The sequence below is a fragment of the Cyprinus carpio genome, chromosome A21 (assembly GCF_018340385.1).
Source record: "Cyprinus carpio isolate SPL01 chromosome A21, ASM1834038v1, whole genome shotgun sequence".
Lineage (NCBI taxonomy): Eukaryota > Metazoa > Chordata > Actinopteri > Cypriniformes > Cyprinidae > Cyprinus > Cyprinus carpio.
Window position 1 is genome coordinate 14,840,333 of NC_056592.1, and position 17,541 is coordinate 14,857,873.

The 17,541-nt window shown below is 37.4% G+C and overlaps 2 protein-coding genes across 2 annotated transcripts; one reads left to right on the forward strand and one right to left on the reverse strand.

The window, feature by feature from the left end:
• ccnjl (cyclin J-like) lies at positions 1–10,016 on the forward strand. Its single transcript, XM_042711011.1, has 6 exons — positions 1–193; positions 780–875; positions 3,476–3,686; positions 8,254–8,553; positions 9,235–9,394; positions 9,499–10,016. Exons 2-6 carry the CDS (start codon positions 798–800, stop codon positions 9,971–9,973), a joined length of 1,224 nt encoding a protein of 407 aa, XP_042566945.1. The 5' UTR covers positions 1–193; positions 780–797; the 3' UTR covers positions 9,974–10,016.
• A 4,192-nt stretch (positions 10,017–14,208) lies between these two features.
• Positions 14,209–15,781, reverse strand: fabp6 (fatty acid binding protein 6, ileal (gastrotropin)). Its single transcript, XM_019082818.2, has 4 exons — positions 15,628–15,781; positions 14,634–14,809; positions 14,431–14,520; positions 14,209–14,348 (listed from the first exon to the last, which is right to left on the reverse strand). The coding sequence occupies exons 1-4, from the start codon at positions 15,692–15,694 to the stop codon at positions 14,286–14,288; spliced, it is 396 nt and encodes a 131-aa protein (XP_018938363.2). The 5' UTR covers positions 15,695–15,781; the 3' UTR covers positions 14,209–14,285.
• Between the last annotated feature and the right edge of the window lie 1,760 nt (positions 15,782–17,541).

Sequence of the window (17,541 nt, forward strand, 5' to 3'; positions counted from 1 at the left end):
GATACACACGCGGCGGTGTTTTGATAAAAAAAAACCCACCCAACTGCACATTGAAGCGACTTTGTTATACACGAGAAGAATTTACCTCGATATGGGATTTGTTTCGAAAAGTACACACGCGCGTATTTAAAGGATATAACTCAGTATGCGGCAGTTTTGAAACAAAGGGGTCTGGAGCGCCGTTGTCTCAGTGGTAAGACGCGCAGTTGTTTTAATAAAGAGCGTTATATTGTTTCCTATAATGTTGCATTTTTAGCCTCTGTTTTAGTTTGGATAGTCGTGGTTGATTAGCGCGTTTAAACCGAAACTCTACGCTTTATTTGTGTTTACAACTCTCATCTATACTTGATATCGCTGTAATAAGGGTCTCGTGGCGTTCCGCAGGACTGGATGTGCTGCGCCGGTCACTTTCATTTCGGAACGATTTATTTATTTTATTTAGAAATAAACGACAACTAGACACGGAAGGTTTATCGCTAGACTAGTGTGTCAACAAATTTAGAAAAGTCTTCCACAAATTAATAGGATAAAGTCGTGCTTTTCGGCGAAGCAGCTGTTGGAGTTGAGCGTGAGATGCTTGAACTTTGCTGGACGACTTAAAGCTCAGCAAATTTAGAAAAGACTTGCCCACAAGCGCCCACTTATCTTATGTCTTAAGTTCCCTTGAAGCACTGTGACATTTTCTCGCAAACAAACCCGAAATAGAAGTAGTGTGGCAGAAGTGCTTAAACTGAACACGAATTGCTTCTGTCCCTCACACACTCATGTTTGCGTTGAAGGATTGGGGCCCTTTCTGGATGGGAAAGATGGAATCAGAGGGCCAGTGGTGGAAAAGCCAGCTTGCAGCGGACATCCACCAGGCTCTGCGAATTAAGGTGAGTTGTAATAAACAGCTTTGCATTCATCACAGGTTATCACAGTGCAGTTTTAAAACTTTTAATCCAAACGTCAACATCCAGGTCTCCAACGGCTCGATTGCCACATCTTGAACCAGGTTTGGTTTGGCTTGTCCAAGCTTTGATGGGGAAGTGTGAAATGTCACACAGCCCTCAGAAAACATCCTCTGATTGTGGCCTTATAAAGGGTCCTGGCCAAAGCACCGTCTAGTATTGTCTGCATTCATACTGTAAACACATTTCCCTAATAATCATATTGAATATCATTTACAACCAAGAACCAGGACTGTTTGCAAAGCCATTAAGGTGGTACAGTGTACTTTTAGTTTAGCTTTATTATTTTACTTTAAAAGTTCTATAAATTAAAAACAAATAACAAAAAACTACAATACAATATGGGGTCATTTTAGCCACAGTATTAAACAATTTGAAAATTAAGTTAAATAATTAAGCAATATAAAATATAATTAAAAAGAAAAAAAAATATCTTAAAATCAACACACCTAAAAATTTTTCTTGAAACTGGACACACCTGTGTTGGAGCACTAGGAAGTGTATTGCTAAACCATGTGAACTGACAGTGAGGTTTAAGTGCATTTATTTAGTGCACTCTGTTGTCTTTTTATTGTCCATCCTGTTTATTGCGGGGTGTTCTCACAACCCTTTTGGAATGTGAAGTGTTCTGTCTGTTTGTGTGTGTGTTTGTACTTGAGTTTGTCTGTTAGCTTGAGATTAACGGACTGAACAATCCTGCTGGGTTTATTCAGCACGTGTCAAGGAGTGGCAAACTTGGTTAGTCAGAGTTGTACTATGTGCATGATATTCTCTTCCCAAACTATTCTATTCACAACCTTAGTTAGAAATATATTTATATTTATGAAATAAAGCAATATTTAAGATGCAAAAATGCAATGCAGATGCAAAGTGGTTCAGCTGTTTGGGGAAATATGTGGAGATCGGAGGTTTGGTGTTGGTGGATTTTATTTAGACAGAACAATCTCTCTCTCTGTTCACCAACATGCAATCTTCAGTTGATGTTGAGCAGAAACGTTTAGCTGGTGTAAATCTTTGGACAGATAGGCTATAGTTTAATTTGTTTTGTGTGAGAGGTTGGCCAACTTCTACTACGTCAATACCCAAACCTAAGGGTCTTTGCAATTAATTGTAAATCCTTTTTGTAAGAAGTCAATCATCAAACTTGCCTTAAATTTGTCTTAAGAAAACAAAAAAACAATACTCAATCACTCTTTTTTGTAGTCTGTTTCCTCTTTTTTGTGTGATGTTCAAGTGCCAATTCCCATTTTACCTGTGTGAAACCCACAAAAATGTAAAACCACAAAGCGGTTGCTGAGCAAAAAATGTTTTATTTCCTCTAGCTTTACCTTGCTATATTATTTATAGATGCTTTGGAAAATCTTGTTCTGCTGAAAAAGGTTTGCATCAAGATATGCAGTTGATAAACTGATCAGCCATTTAAATACAGCAGCAGCTGTAGGGCTGTCTAAATTGCGGGCAGGCCCCACAAAAGGGCTCCTTGAGAGGGTCAAATCCCAGCCCCTCACCCCACAGGGGACAGATGGCTGCGAGACATGATGGCTAGGCCTGTAAAGCAACCAGCGCTCTCCTCAACCGCCACTAAAGCAGCACACTCTGCCTGTAGGACTCATGTCTGGAAAGAGTTTGACAATTTAGCTGCTTATTAAGTGTGACTGGAGATTTTTCAGGGTATGTTTGAGTTGTAATTTCTGCGCAGTTGGTGTTGGATTAAATTTTGAGAATGGCTCTGGTTTAGTTGGTTACAGAGAGTGCTGACAAAAGGCAATTACTTTAATAGGCCTCATTCATGAAAATTTTTAAATCTCACAAAAATGGTTCATAAATTTATACCCCTATTAATAAATAACCAAATATTTAAAAATACTTTTGCATAATCATGATTCATACATTTATCTTTAATTTGACATATTTTCTAATCTATTTTATTTACTACTATTTTTCACAGATTGTATACATTTCTATATTATATATAGATTATATATGGTAATATCACAGAATAAAACAATTATTTTTAATAATTCACACAAAAACGACTGTTCTCTCTTATTCTCATCAAGGTTGCATTTATTTGGTCAAGAAAATTTAAAGCCCTAACATATTGTGATGAAATATTTTTAATATAATTTAAAATACAAGTAATGCTTAATTTTCTATTTGAATATAATTTAAAACAGAATTTGTTTCTGTGATGGCAAAGCTGTCACATTTCCTTCAGTGTCACATGATTCTTCAGAAATCATACTAATATGCTGATTTGATGCTCAAGAAATTTCTTATATTATCAGCGTTAAAAACAGTAGTGTTTCTAATACTTTTATGAAAATTGTGATACATTATGTGATTAATAGAAAGACAAAACAACAGCATTTATTATAGAAATCTTTTGTAACATTATGAATGTCACTTTTGATAGATTTAATGCATCCTTGCTGAACACCATGATATTTTTTTGTAATGTACCATGGTCCAAATATTATATATACTATTATTTTTTAAAAAAAATACCATCCTTTTCTCCTTAGGAGCTGAAGTTGCCAACGTACCAGGCCCAGTCTCCACAGATTGGGATGCGGCGGTACTTTGCCGACCTGCTTGCTGTTCTCAGTAACAGATACCAGCTTTGCCCCACGGCACGTCACCTGGCCGTCTACCTGCTCGACCTCTTTATGGACCACTATGATGTAGCAGTGCGGCAGCTGTACGTCATCGCCCTCTCATGCCTCCTCCTGGCTAGTAAGTTGAAGATGAATTTGATTGCACATCATTTGATGCTTTTATGTGACTGTGATGCCAGTGTTTGATTCCTCTTACCTTTACCTGATCAGGCAGTAAACTCATTGCAGGTTCCATGAAGTAAATTTGAACTGACGAAATTTCTTTTTTAGATGACTTCAGGTGCTCTTATTGAACCGAGTGAGCGTGTCTGATTCTCTGCACTAGCTGGCTGCTGTATTGTGCTGTGTGCAGAAGAGGCCACGGCCTCCGCTGTCCTTCAGAGCCCTGAGTCAGTCTCCAAGGCAACCTATCCAATGCACAGATCAGATCGAGTTTGGCATTGCAGAGCAAGTTACAGCTGCTCCGGCATGTTGCAAGTCTAACCGACAGTTTCAGGTGGATTGCAAAAGCATTATTCAGCAGAACGAGAGAGACAATCTTGCAGTGATGCAGAAGTGTCGACTGATGTCTCCAGGAGATTTGTAGTGCAGGAAACAAGGAAGTCTGACTCATAATATATCAGTGCTGTGTAATGTGGCAGGACATGTTATCAGTGGTGACACGTCTGCCACAAAACAAAATCTGAAACCCAGAAAAATACAGCCAAAAACACAATTAACCATGTGGTGGTGTTTTTCACAGATTAAAATCTGGAACGACCAAAATGACAATTAATTCAGAGAGTTTTTGGCATCTGCATTTATACAATAATGACCTGAATAATCGAAAGGTTGTCTTTAAATGGCGTCTCTTGTTCTTCTGACCCTCATTACAGCCGCCTCTTGATTGGGGGAGGGTTGTTTTGCGCTGGCCAGCAATTGGCAGTGTTCAGGCATTAATTAATTGTTTTCGACTGAATGAATAACCCCAATTCACATATTCAATCTGAAGATATCACTCCCTAACAATAACCCACAGACAAAGTCTCCTGTGGGCATTTATCCAACCCAACAATCAAATCCAATAACGTAGCAAAGTTCAGGGCTGGACTCAGCTTAAAGCTGAGAGCATTGGAAAGTTTCCATTCAGACCAAGATTTATTATGACCAGTGGTAGGGAGCTGCCGTGTTTGCATAGAACAACCTGGTTTGTGATTTCATATTATAAAAAAAATCCCATCTTAATATTCATTTTAACCCTTGTGTTGTCTTCAGGTCACTTTGACCAGGAGAGAGTTTTCTTTTTCCTTAAAATGCTAATGTCATCGTACTGGACTAAAACTGACTTGGCTTACACTTTAACAATTGCCACAAAAAAAATCATCATTTTAGCGCTATTATTCTCCACCTGGTTACAATTCAAATGTGTCTTGTATATTTTTTTTTTATTTTGCCAAAAATTTGATTAATTTTGTCATATTCGTTTTTCAGTTATCACAGGTTTTGTGTTTGATCTGCGCTTATGCTTATGCAGTGAGAATTTACAAAATGAAAATTTTTCCACAAAGGATGCCTTTTTCATTCAAAAATTGAGGTGCATAATCTCATATGAGATTATGCACATAATCATGCACATAATCTGAGTGGGGGCTATGACCAGTCAGTTCCAAAAAGAAATACAAAACCTTTGCTAATCAAAAGAAAACAAGTTAACAAAAAGATTGAATCTGAGTTTTGGTGATTTAATATAGCATACTGAGAGATTTACAAGCAAGTTTTAAAAGGCCAGTCATTCCTGGCCAGAAACCCCAAATTTGGTAAAGGATTTTCAGCTCAGTACAAGGATTAATATTGTTTGTGTGCCTGTCATTGTTGTTATCGTTAACTAAAACTATTAAAAGTTGTTTATTAATTTAAATGAAGCTAAAATAAAATATAAATATTAGATGGAAAAAATAGAAATGCAGCCTTATTAAAATTACAAAGTAAAATTGAAATTAATATAAATTAAAACTAATAAAAAAATACTAAACTAAAAATGAAAATGAGACGAAAACTTAAAATATAGACATAACAGCTAATTGAAGATAAATAAATACTATAATAGTAATACTGTAATAACACTACTGCCCAAATAAAGCTCATTTACTTAGGTTTAAGCTTGTGTAATTTGAAGCCAGACCTTAACCCCGTATTAACACAGGATGATCATCTTGAAGACTGAGTCAGCAGAAATTGTCCCGTGCAAAGAATTCAACATTAAAAACAAACTAATCAAAAACATCACTTTACAATAATAAAGTAAATGCATTAAAGACTTTCAGATGATACCGTCCAGGGATGAATGATGGCTATTTGCAGCTTGAGGATATGCATGGACGAACACTTGAGCTTGATGTTATCAGTGCAATTAGCCCCCAACACCCACCCACTCTCATTCTTTTAGCTGAAAACGTTTGGAGGAGGAGAGGGTGAGATATCAGGCTCATTTCCTGTCCTGAGCTGGGGTGATGGGGGGTTTTAATGGTGACCAATTTATTTCATGATGCATGTCGTGAAACTAGTTTTTCTTAATCAAATCTGATTTCTATTATTAGCAGTATGATTTCTGCATTTTGAAGGAGTAACGAAAACAAGATGAGGTGAAACCCAAATCCTGTGGTACTTTTCCATATTCAGCAAGAAGCCCTGTTGAAATGGTATATCTGTCCTGTAGCTAATGGAGCTGCAGCACGCTCCTTTTTGACGAAACGTTGTAGAGTAGCATGTCAAATGCAGGCTGGCTCTCTCCTCAGAACGATGAGGGAGGGGTGGGGAGATGAGGGCCCTGGAGGGGCATGTTTGAACTGAAACACTCAGCAGGGTTCCTAAAATTCAGATTAGTGTGACAGATGCCCCCTGTGGTTTGATGCTAATGAAAAGAATTTGTACACCCCAGATAATTAAGAAAAGACGCTGTGCACTGTGCGGTGGCTTTTGTGTCAGCTGGGCATTTTTGACCGTGAAAGTCCACCAGTGTTTCCTGTTCTGCTGCTGAATCTACAGTAACACGACAAAAGAAATCGTATTTTAGATTGAATTAAATGTGATGATGTGAAAGACAATAAATAGGCAACACGTTTCTATGCTTTGTCTTTGTGGGCGGCACACAAAAACACACTGAGTTCAAATAGTGCAGCCTGATACATGAACAAATGACTCATGGGTTTTGGGTTTGCAGTCTGACAGGATCACACATTATTACAATTTAATTTAAAACATAATTGCAAATTAATTTAGTGACAGTTGTGGCAGGAGTAGTATATAAGTAGTATAATTATATAAAATATATACAGTACTAAAATATTGTGTAATTATACTGAAATATAACGATAATGTAATAATAAGGTAATTTATAAATAATGTGTATACTTCATGTTTGTTTGTCTCTCTAACTTTGCACAATTTTTTTCTTTATTATATGCCGATTATATTTAGATTTTTATTTGTTTTTGATACTTTTCAAAAGCCTTTTGTGTATAAATATTTTTCAAGACACAGAATTTCAATCATGAATATATTAATTGATATACATTTGGTAAAATACATTTTAGCAAAAAGTGAAATGATTATGAAATATGAAAGAATGTCATTATGGATGCTTCAGAAAAATTGTCCTGTGACCCATGTAGCCTGTATACACGTTTGAGAATCTAGACCCAGAGTGAAAATTGTGTTTTTCTGAAAGTCCACTGAACCAAAAGTGAAGAGATCTAGGGTTAATCTCAAGGGTTACTTCAAGTAAATATTTTAGGTTGTAGAGGTTTGTCTGGGTGTACACCTGGTGTAACAATTGACTAAATCTGTGAGAGCGTTTAACAAAATAATATCTGACTCAATAAATCACTTGTTTATGTCAGCTCTTATAATATAAAATACTCACAAACAAAACAAATTTTTTTTTAAAATAAATGGTATATTATTTAAATAGTGTATTAAAAAATGTGCAAGTATTTGAAACTCAGTGTCATGATGTATAAAAGACCTGATAGTACTTGCGTTTCCTTTAAGAGGAAATAGTTTTTGAAAGTCCCGAGGAATGAAGGTGTGACCTTGGTCTCTCTTCGCTGTTTGGACTGTTTCTCCTCCACGCCAGCCAGTGATCTGAGGGGGTCTGTGAGCGCTCAAGCATGAGCTGCAGAAGTCAGAGGTCGTGGGGCCCTTATTGTTGGAGCATTAGACTGCGGGGGAAGCAATACTACAGAGCCTTGGACTTTGGGGAAAAGATATTAACACCTAGCACGAAGAGAACAAAGGAATTCTGCAGAGAAGGGCTAATTCACCATGAGGCAGCTGTGCTCTCTCATTACAGGAATTCCCAAAATGCCTCACCTTAATGATGTCAATGCAAATCCTTTTAAAGAAACCCAAGTATGTGAATGAAGCACAGCGATGCATGGTTCTTAGATCAAGAATGTCTTAGATCTTAGTGATATCTGATAACGGGAGATTCTTTAACAAGGCTTTAAAGCTATAAAAGGTCCTTGCTTTCATCCATTGAACGTCATGAATCTGCATCAAGATATCTCTGATGTGATGTCTGGAATACCAGCAGGATAATCCATGCATTCTTATTTTAATGTTGTAATTGCAACAAAGTATTTAAAGTCAAACAAATGAAATGCTTAAGCTTAAATACTTTTGTTTTTTTGCTTGTTTTTGCACAGGTAAGTTTGAGGAGAAGGAGGACCGTGTGCCCAAACTGGAGCAGCTGAACACTCTTGGCTTCATGTGCAGTCTGAACCTCACCCTCAACAAACGTGACCTCATCAAGATGGAGCTGCTGCTGCTGGAGACGTTCGGCTGGAACCTGTGCATGCCCACACCTGCCCACTTCATCGACTACTACCTCCACGCTGCTGTCCAGGAGGGGGACCTGCACAACGGCTGGCCCCTCTCCTCCATGTCCAAGACCAAAACCTTCATGGACAAATACACACACTACTTCCTGGAGGTTTCGTTGCAAGGTGAGAAAAATGCCACTTTTCTTTTCTTTTATTCTAAAAATAAAGGAATAATGATGACCTGTGATTTAAAAGCATCATTACTCCAGTCTTCGGTGTTGCATGATCCTTCAAAAGTCATTTTAATTTGCTGATTTGGTGCTTAGATTTTTCTTATCAATGATGAAAACAGTTGTGCTTCTTAATATATTTGTGGAAACAGTAATACATTCATTACAGGATTCTTTGATAAATAGTTCAAAAGAACAGCATTTATTTTAAATGGAAATCTTTTATAACATTAATGTCTTTACTGTCACTTTTGAATTTAATATAGACTTGCTAAATAGAAGTATTAATTTCTTTAAAAAAAAAATCCTACAGACCCCAAACTTTCTAACACATTAACATAATAATTAATTATATAAGATAATACAATGTTCAATAATATAAAATAGTCTATTAACTCACCTCTTTTCCATGCTGTGACATTAACAGAATTATTAATATATAAAAACTAAAATTAATATATTTTTAATAAGTCAATTAATATATCTGTTTTATTTCCATGCTTAATAAATAAATTACTGTTATTTTTATATGGTTTATATGTCAGTTATTGATGACTTAATAAGCATATTGATGACCATGGTAAAATCACTGAGGATATAACAAAACATATGTTTGTATGCGTCTTTGTTGTAGATCATGCTTTCCTGAGCTTCAGGCCTTCTCAGGTGGCAGCTGCCTGCATAGCTGCGTCCAGAATCTGCCTGCAGATCTCCCCCAGCTGGACCACTGTCCTCCACCTGCTCACGGGCTACTCCTGGGATCATCTGACGCAGTGCATCCAGCTCATGTTACTGTAAGAGCGAACCACAGTATATGCTCGCATTCTTAGAACACAATGTGCCCTGAAGTAAACCACACATGCTGCACCTCACCCTGCTCTTTTAATTCGTTTTTCAGCGCTCACGACAACGACGTAAAAGAAGCCAACAAATCCAAATCTTCTCCTTCCACCAGTCAGAGCCTCCAGCCGCAAGCTCACGTCCCCCACAGCCCCGCCACCCCCTCTCTGCAAAGGCAGCCCGCCTCCAGCTCCCAGCAGCTGCTGCTCCAGGCCAGCAGTTACCCGCAGCTCTCCCAGCACTCGCCGGCGTTATCCCAGCTGCACATGCTGGCCGACTGCCAGGCCCTGGGACCAGTGGGCTCTCGGGAATATCTGCAGCCCCACCAGGCCAGTCTGCTTTCGGCCTCAATGCCGGCCAGCTCATTCACATCATTCCCAAGCTTGGCGTCGGGGCTTCGAGGTTTGCCCCTCCAGGGTCCCATCTCCATGCAGGTGAGCATGGGGCCCGAGCGCCACTGCCTCGGTCTGACTTACGGGAGCGGCTGCTTGAGTTCCCACCACACGTTCACAGCCGGCTGCTTCGACAGGTGACGCCAGGAGAGGGAGGACAAACTCAACCTGGGGCTTCCGCCGACCTCCTTCGATTTGGATGCTTCCTTTTGGGCATTTATGAACTGAGGATGTCTATTTTTTAAGCTTATTTAGCCAAGTGAGGGCCTTCCTTCATCCCCACAAAAGAAAAAATGAGAGCCTTCCTTCAGTGCCACAACAGATAAACTAAAACAAGGTTCTCAAATCAACCCCAAAAAAAGACACACTCTAATGCTCTTGTGACTTGGGGATCCTTTTTAAAGCACACAGCCTTAAGAAGAGAAATCGTGGAGCTCCACATTCTATCCCACCAGCATTTTCAAATGAGTCCTTGAACTTTCACACTGGATTTGCTGTACGGTCCTTTAATGCTGCTGCCTTTTTATATGAACTGATGGCTTTACGATCAAGAATCCTGTCTCCCTTCTGGTCTTGTTTACAGTGACATGCCACATATCAGGGATGTACAGAACACTTTAATACTAACACACAACAAACCATTGAACCAGCTGATGTTTGTATGAAGTAGCTTCTTTTGTTCTTGTCCGTATTTCCTGCCAAATCCGTTTAAACCGATGCGGTCTTTGGAGAAGGTTGACGTTACGCTGAGGTTCCAGTTCCCTCAGGCAGATGGAGGGAGACGCCTCACATGACGGAGGAAACCATGCTCCCACCATTCCCCACCCTGGAGGAAACAACCATTAACTAGTACCCCCCCCCACTGAAGTAAACAACAATGATCTCCAAGGAAATTCTAATAACTAGTGCTATGAAGACGACTTGATTGTGCTGTACCTCACACCAACATACAATGTGCATCCTAAAAACTACCTCAACCTAACAACAAAAAATCACACTTACCTCCAATACAATGCTAAAAACTAATACCTAAAGGCCAACATTATAAAATATTTATCTTCAATTACAATGTGCTTCAGCTGTAGCATCAACATTTTAGTCCAGATGTCTAGTTTCTGTTAAGCAGACTTTAATATTGGGTCCAAAATGTTTTATTATTATTATTATTATTGTAAACTAAAGAGAAGATTAACCAAACATGCTACATTTCTTTCCTTTTGTTTTTGTCCTTTTTTGTTGTTCAGAAGGTTCTTAGACTACACAATGAATTATATTGTATGTTGAATGGCCTTAAGACCAAAGTGTCTGCTTTATGTCCTGCTGAATGAGAAGCTTTTTCAACCACTTTACTGGACTTTGGATCAAAATCTTTCTCCTATAGTCCTGAACTTTAAACTACCTCAATATATTGCCATTTACGTGCTGATTCTGCAGGGCTCGTCTTTTCATTTTATTTCTTCTTCTCGATCGGTCAAATCATTCAAGTGCTTTTTTACCCAGAACGTAGTTTTTTTGTGTTGAAGTCCCGTGTTTTGTATAGGTAGAGAACTGTGTTCACTGTAACAGACACGCACTGTTTGATATTTCAAGCCATTCTCTTGTTGAAGCCTCTGTGTGTGCAATATGTAATCATTAGTTTGTTACTTTTTAGACTGTATATTTTTTATTTTGTACCACTACTTTTTTTTTACAATGTAGAATTAGTTTTTCGTTGGTTTGGTTTGTTTTAACACACTATTACTGCTTACATGCAGTGATTTATTTTTCCACCAAGAAAATGTTGCACATTGCAACCAATGTCTCATGAATCTCTAGAAATTAAGTAGACTAGAGAAAACTGATTCTGCTCATTCAATGATCTAATGGGTTTATTTAAAAGCCTGTATTTGGGTAGGGAAGGGGACAACGGGTGTAAATTGGATGAAAACCCCAGAAATAAAATGGAAAAAAAGCACAAAAGCCACAAAAACTCTGGATTAAAATTTCCAAACACAAGCTATTCAGACGCTGGATTTGCATGGCTCGGGGCGAGTTGTTTCATATGAATGTCTGGACTCATTGCACATGAAAAGGTCTTTGGGTGGTGGTGGGGTTGTGTTCACTTGACTCCACCCCAAATACCACCGCCCTCCCCCTTCCTCCCTTCCTATGTAACGCGCTGGACTGAAGACAATGGGGTAGATTCCTGCCCCACATGGTGGTTCTTCCTGTCACTAAACACCACTAAACAAATAAGGCGCATCCAACTGAGCACCACTGATCGTTTCAGAGATAAAAGCCATTGGGCTCAAAGAACAGCCGACAATAGATACAGTAGTTTTGGTGTGATGGACAAAATGTGATTTTTCTGTAAGTGGGGGTTTTAAGGAAACATCTGTGTCGTGCAAAAGACAGAGAAGAAGAATTGGACTTGGGGGTTTTGGACTAACTGAGTTGGTAGTTAAATACAGTCCTTAAAACTAATTGAGACAGCCATGATTTAGCTGGGTTAACGTGTTAGTCCTTAAAGGGATAGTCACCCAAAAATGAAAATGATATTTTACTAGCTCTCATATCGTTCCAAACCTGTCTTCTTTACAAAAGAAGATATTTTGAAGACTAACCTATTTTATACGGTTTCAAGTTCCCTTTTACTTCCATTGTATGGACAAAAAGTACATTTGAAGTCAATGAATGAAAACTATTGGGTTTCAACGTTCTTCAAAATGTTTTCTGTCTTTGTTAAGGTAAACAATGAAAGATGAGTCAGTTTTTAATGACTGAATGATGAATTTCTTTACTTAACTTGAAAAACCTTAAATAACTGAACCTTAAATAAATAATATTTTTTTAATTGACTTGAGGAGCCTTATATAACTGTTCTTTTAGGAGGCCATATAAAAAAAAAAAAAAAGTTTAAATATTAGCATTTCTTATACATCTATCATTTTGCTTCAGAAGACTTGATTGATTCGTCAACTGCGATCACTGGATTCCTGTCATGTCCGTTTAGCGATCAAATCGGATTCCTGTCATGTCCGTTATATGGAATCATTATTTTTCTTAAAATCTTAATTTGTGTTCATCTGAATTTTTCTTAAAATCTTAATTTGTGTTCATCTGATCTGGTATGGCCTAAGTAAATTATTTTTTTAGGTGGAGTATCTATTTAAACTGTAAAGAATGAATTCTTGATAGGTGGAGCTTGCTGCACCGTTGCGGATTAGGGCTTTTATCGGTTTAATTAAAGAGATTGGTTAGTTGGTGTGATGATCCTGGTGGGGGGTGCATGGGCAGGCCCTGGGAGGTGGGCCACATGCCTGAGTTGGTGCGATGATGCTTCAGTATTTCTGAGTTTGTGTGATGATGAAGATTTTTAGAATCGGACGGGGGGCTGGGGGTTGAGAAAAGGGGCAGTTGGGTAATGGATCATTTTCACAACCTTTGTTTGCAAAGCAAGGCAGGGGGAGGGGCTGGCACCTTTTGACTTAATTACCAGGAGGGGGTACCTCTAAACTGAAGCGTGCCCTCGACTGCTTTTGTTTTATTTATTTTTTAATTCATGCTAAATCTTCAAATGGATATTTAGCTTATGTATGGAGTGAGAGAGAGGTTTAGGATTAACAGTGTTTTGGCCAGTTAATGATTAAACATGCTACAATTTTGTAATGAATTAATTTTATTTGTTCATATAAAATTTTATTTTTCGTTAATTTTATTTGTTATAAAATCAAAAAACACATTTAAATCTTAAAGATGCCTTAAAATCAAGAACCACATCCTTATTAATGTTTTAATGTATTACCCTCAGTTTTTATTATTTCATTTCTTAAGAATGTTGAACTCACCATCATTCTTTATTAGTTTTGCCCTCAGTATTTTATTTTGCTTTATTTTATTTTATTTTGAACATTGCTTAAGAATATCTTAAATCAGGCCACACCTCCTTTATGTATTACGGTTGCCCTCAGTATTTTTATTTTATTTGTTAATTAAAAATCTCTTAATCTTTAAAAACCTTAAAAATTGCCTTGAAAAACCAAGTACCCATCCATCCTCCATGTGCTATTAATATATTTTATTCACTTGTAATGTTCATTTTAGTTGTTGCTTAAGAAAACCTTAATCTTAAAAAAAGGTATCTTGATAAATCAAGCCTCCACCTGCTTTCTTTGTTATGAGTGTTTAAAAAAAAATGCTTTTGTCTTTGTTAGAGACTGGCCTGCAGGGTACATGCAGGATTGAAGTGTGGACTGCCCTCCTGTGGTGGTCAGGCATCCAGCCAGCAATCATTTTAATTTGATTAGATATTTTATCTCTTTATAATGTGACTCATTTCATCACTGAATCACTTTATGCATTAAGCAGGATAAAGTGGAGAGATCAGGAGACATTAGTCAGTTTAGCTCATTACACTTTATTCAAGTAAATGAGAGGTCAGAGCAGAACAGGGTCATTTATCTCAGTAATGCAGTTAGATCTTCTTGCTTGTACGTACAAAAACAACTGGACCACTAGCACCAGTGACTGTGGAGGTCTGCAAAGCAAAGCAAAAGTACTTTAACTACTTTACAAGCAATAAAACTCATTTCACAAAGTCAAATATCATGATATCTCACCTCCACCAGCTTTCCACCGCTGATCTCAGATGTGTGGTGGTACTTGGGGAAACTTATGGCCAGCTTGCCCCCGTCCATGGAGACTATGCCCTAGTGAGGACATGCAAATGTGAGTTTTCATCACTTGCATAATAGCCTTCAAGAATCTCACTGAAGTCATTGTAGCTTCAGTCTGATCTCTCATGAAAGTTACGATGTCCTACCTTAAATTTCTTCCCTCCAACAGTCTCCATGTCACTCTCTTTGCCAACGGTGAATTTGTTGGTCACAACATGGTTATTTGGGTAGAACTGGATCCATGTGAAATCATCTCCATTCTGGATGACCTCTGTCACAAGTTTGAAGTCACGGCCCTTTGAGATGACATCATCGGGGATACCTGAGGAGTACGGGACCGAATCAGCATATTAGAATGATTTCTAAAGGATCATGTAATACTTAAAAAAGATCACAATACGCTTAAGACATCACACAATTAAATTACACCATAAAATTAAGTAAATAACATATTAAAATTACACAAAAATGTATTGATTAACAGTAAAATAATATAACTGTAAATTTTTTGCTTTGCATTTGGTTAAATAAATGCTGCCTTGCATACAAAAAACTATAACAGAAACATAAAAAAACAAAAATATTATTACAAAACCAAAATTTTACCAGTAGAAGTTGAAATTTAAATGTGTCCTCCTAAAAATAAAGATTCCAAATCAGAATTTTTCCAGCGATGCCATAGAAAAAACAATAATTTATAGAATTTTTTTTAGGTTCTTAAGTACAAGAACAAAATTAAAAAAAGAAAACAGAGATTAAGTGCATGGAAGTGCACACATAAATTCTCTCCAAAGCAATTTATAGTACAAGGACAGTCTAAACTAGAGCAACCTGGGATTAAGTGCATGGAAGTGCAGCCAGAAATTCTCAAGTTACAGCAATTCAAAAATCATCTTTTCACATTTGAATAAACTCTTCTACTGCACTCTTAAAAATAAAGGGGGTTTTTCTTTGTGTGAAGAACATTTTGGTATTCTAAAGAACCTTATTCTTCTATAAAGAACCTTTTTTTTGCAATGGAAAGGTTCTGTGGATGTTAAATGTTCTTCAAGGAACCCTATGAAGAACTTTTATTTTTAAGAGCGTGGCTTTCCGCCATCAATAGAGCAAAAATCAGTTGTTTGAAAAGTTGCAGCTTACCAATCAGTTTGCAGAACTCTTCATATCCATCCTGAGATTCGGTTTCCCACTTTCCATTGAAAGCCATGGTTTGGGCGTTGATTGTTGAGCAGAGAGGAAGAGCAAGCTGAGAGATGAAGTACTGATGGGTGAAGTTTCCTGCTCTTATATACCCTACCGATCTTCAACTCTGCCTCTTTTTTCATGATATTATGGGCACACCATCACCATAACCAAGAAATAAACCACAAAAACACAATTACAAAAACAAAATTCATCAACTCAATGACAGCAACCCTGGTACATCGGTAGCAATGATGTACCGTACATGGGCAATGAAGGATAATCATTCATGCTTAAAATCTTTTCCAATACAGTGTGTACAGTGACACAACACTGGATATAATGGACATAGCACTTGCCATCTATATGGTCAATATTCACGACAAACAGATGATTAATGGGAGTAATATAGCAATATCTCCCATTTGTGCAGACTATCTCTTATAATGAACCAGCTACAAAACAGGTTTTAGATTGCAGCTGTCGAGCCTGAAGCTTGGTAGTCCTGAAGACCATCTGCCTTGACCTTGCTTTTGAAAAGATAGAAAGCTCTTCATGTCAGACTGAACTATATGTTCCAGTAGATAGTGATTCATACCCACACAAATCTTTCATACATCTAAAAAACTCAACTAAGAGGGTTAAAAAAAAAAATCAGGATATGCTATTCTTTACTTTGAATTTTCTACCAAAAAATGACATTTCTGAAAATTGGAACATCGAAGATATTTTGAATGGAAGCCAAAGGGCTCCAGTGTTGTTTGATTCCCAATGTTCTTTCAAATCTCTTCTTTTGAGTTTCTGCAGATGAAGGCGAGTAAATGATATAAGCATTTTCATTTTTGTCTGGAGTATTCTTAAAATTATTCGATTAAAAACACTGTAATCAGATGAACCGTCTTAAAACTGAGTGTCTGTAAGTTTAAAGGAGGGAAATCTGTGCCACAGGCCAATGCCCTTCAGCACATAAACCTCTGCATAGAATACAGCTTTCATTGCATCATCTCCCTTCCCCTTGGCCTTACATTTTCATTTTTTCCCCTCAAGTCTTATGTTGAGATTTACAGATAAATTTCAGCTTCAAAGATCTCCACCACACACAAATCTAGCAGAATGATAAGCTTAAGAGAGATAAAAGCAGGATGAGAACAGCAGGAGCTCTCTTTTAGCTGCAAGCTCTCACCTCTGAAAGCACACATTGATTCTTGGGGAACGGGCACTTCTGAAGCATCAAAAGGTCATTATTATCAGTGAAGTTGAGGTCTATCATGGGATAGTGCTGCAAGGAAGATTTTTTTTTCTTCACTTTTGTTGTGAATATGTAGCTACAACAGCATAATACAATGCAAATGCAGTTTCAAATGATAATAATAAAAAATTGTATTGCACTTTATTAAATGGATTAGGAAAGCTGATATATTAGCAAACAGACTGGTAAACCCCTGCTTACTAAATGACACAAGCAGGTACTTTTCATATCTCCCTGAAGAGCATATTCACTTAAATTATATGGTATGATTGCAAAACACTCGTTAAACTGTGTCCTTCACAATATAGTCTCCAAAAGAAAAGTTTAATGAATGAAAACCACATAGTGAAACATAAACTTTTATAACACCACCATTCTTTTTCAAATGTCTGTGGGTTTGACAATAAATGTGTCATGTTGAAACATTATATGGTGACCAATTGCTTTTGCAAAGAAATCTGATTGCCTGCAGTTTCTTCATGAAATCAGAACATTTACCAATTAGTTTAACTGTTTTTCAGCCCTGGAAGCTTAAACCATTCTGAAAATGTGCAAGATGTACTTTCATTTTCAGAGAAATTCAAATCAAGTCCTCTTTAGAGGAGTTCATTCACTGTAGCTGA

Excerpts from the sequence above, each read along its gene's own strand:
- ccnjl (XM_042711011.1), top strand. The coding sequence starts at position 798 with ATGGGAAAGATGGAATCAGAGGGCCAGTGGTGGAAAAGCCAGCTTGCA. Across the intron at positions 3,687-8,253 it reads CTCATGCCTCCTCCTGGCTA|GTAAGTTTGAGGAGAAGGAG; the intron begins GTAAGTTGAAGA and ends GTTTTTGCACAG. Across the intron at positions 8,554-9,234 it reads CCTGGAGGTTTCGTTGCAAG|ATCATGCTTTCCTGAGCTTC; the intron begins GTGAGAAAAATG and ends TCTTTGTTGTAG.
- fabp6 (XM_019082818.2), bottom strand. The coding sequence starts at position 15,694 with ATGGCTTTCAATGGAAAGTGGGAAACCGAATCTCAGGATGGATATGAA. Across the intron at positions 14,521-14,633 it reads TTGGAGGGAAGAAATTTAAG|GGCATAGTCTCCATGGACGG; the intron begins GTAGGACATCGT and ends TGTCCTCACTAG. Across the intron at positions 14,349-14,430 it reads GCGGTGGAAAGCTGGTGGAG|ACCTCCACAGTCACTGGTGC; the intron begins GTGAGATATCAT and ends TTTGCTTTGCAG.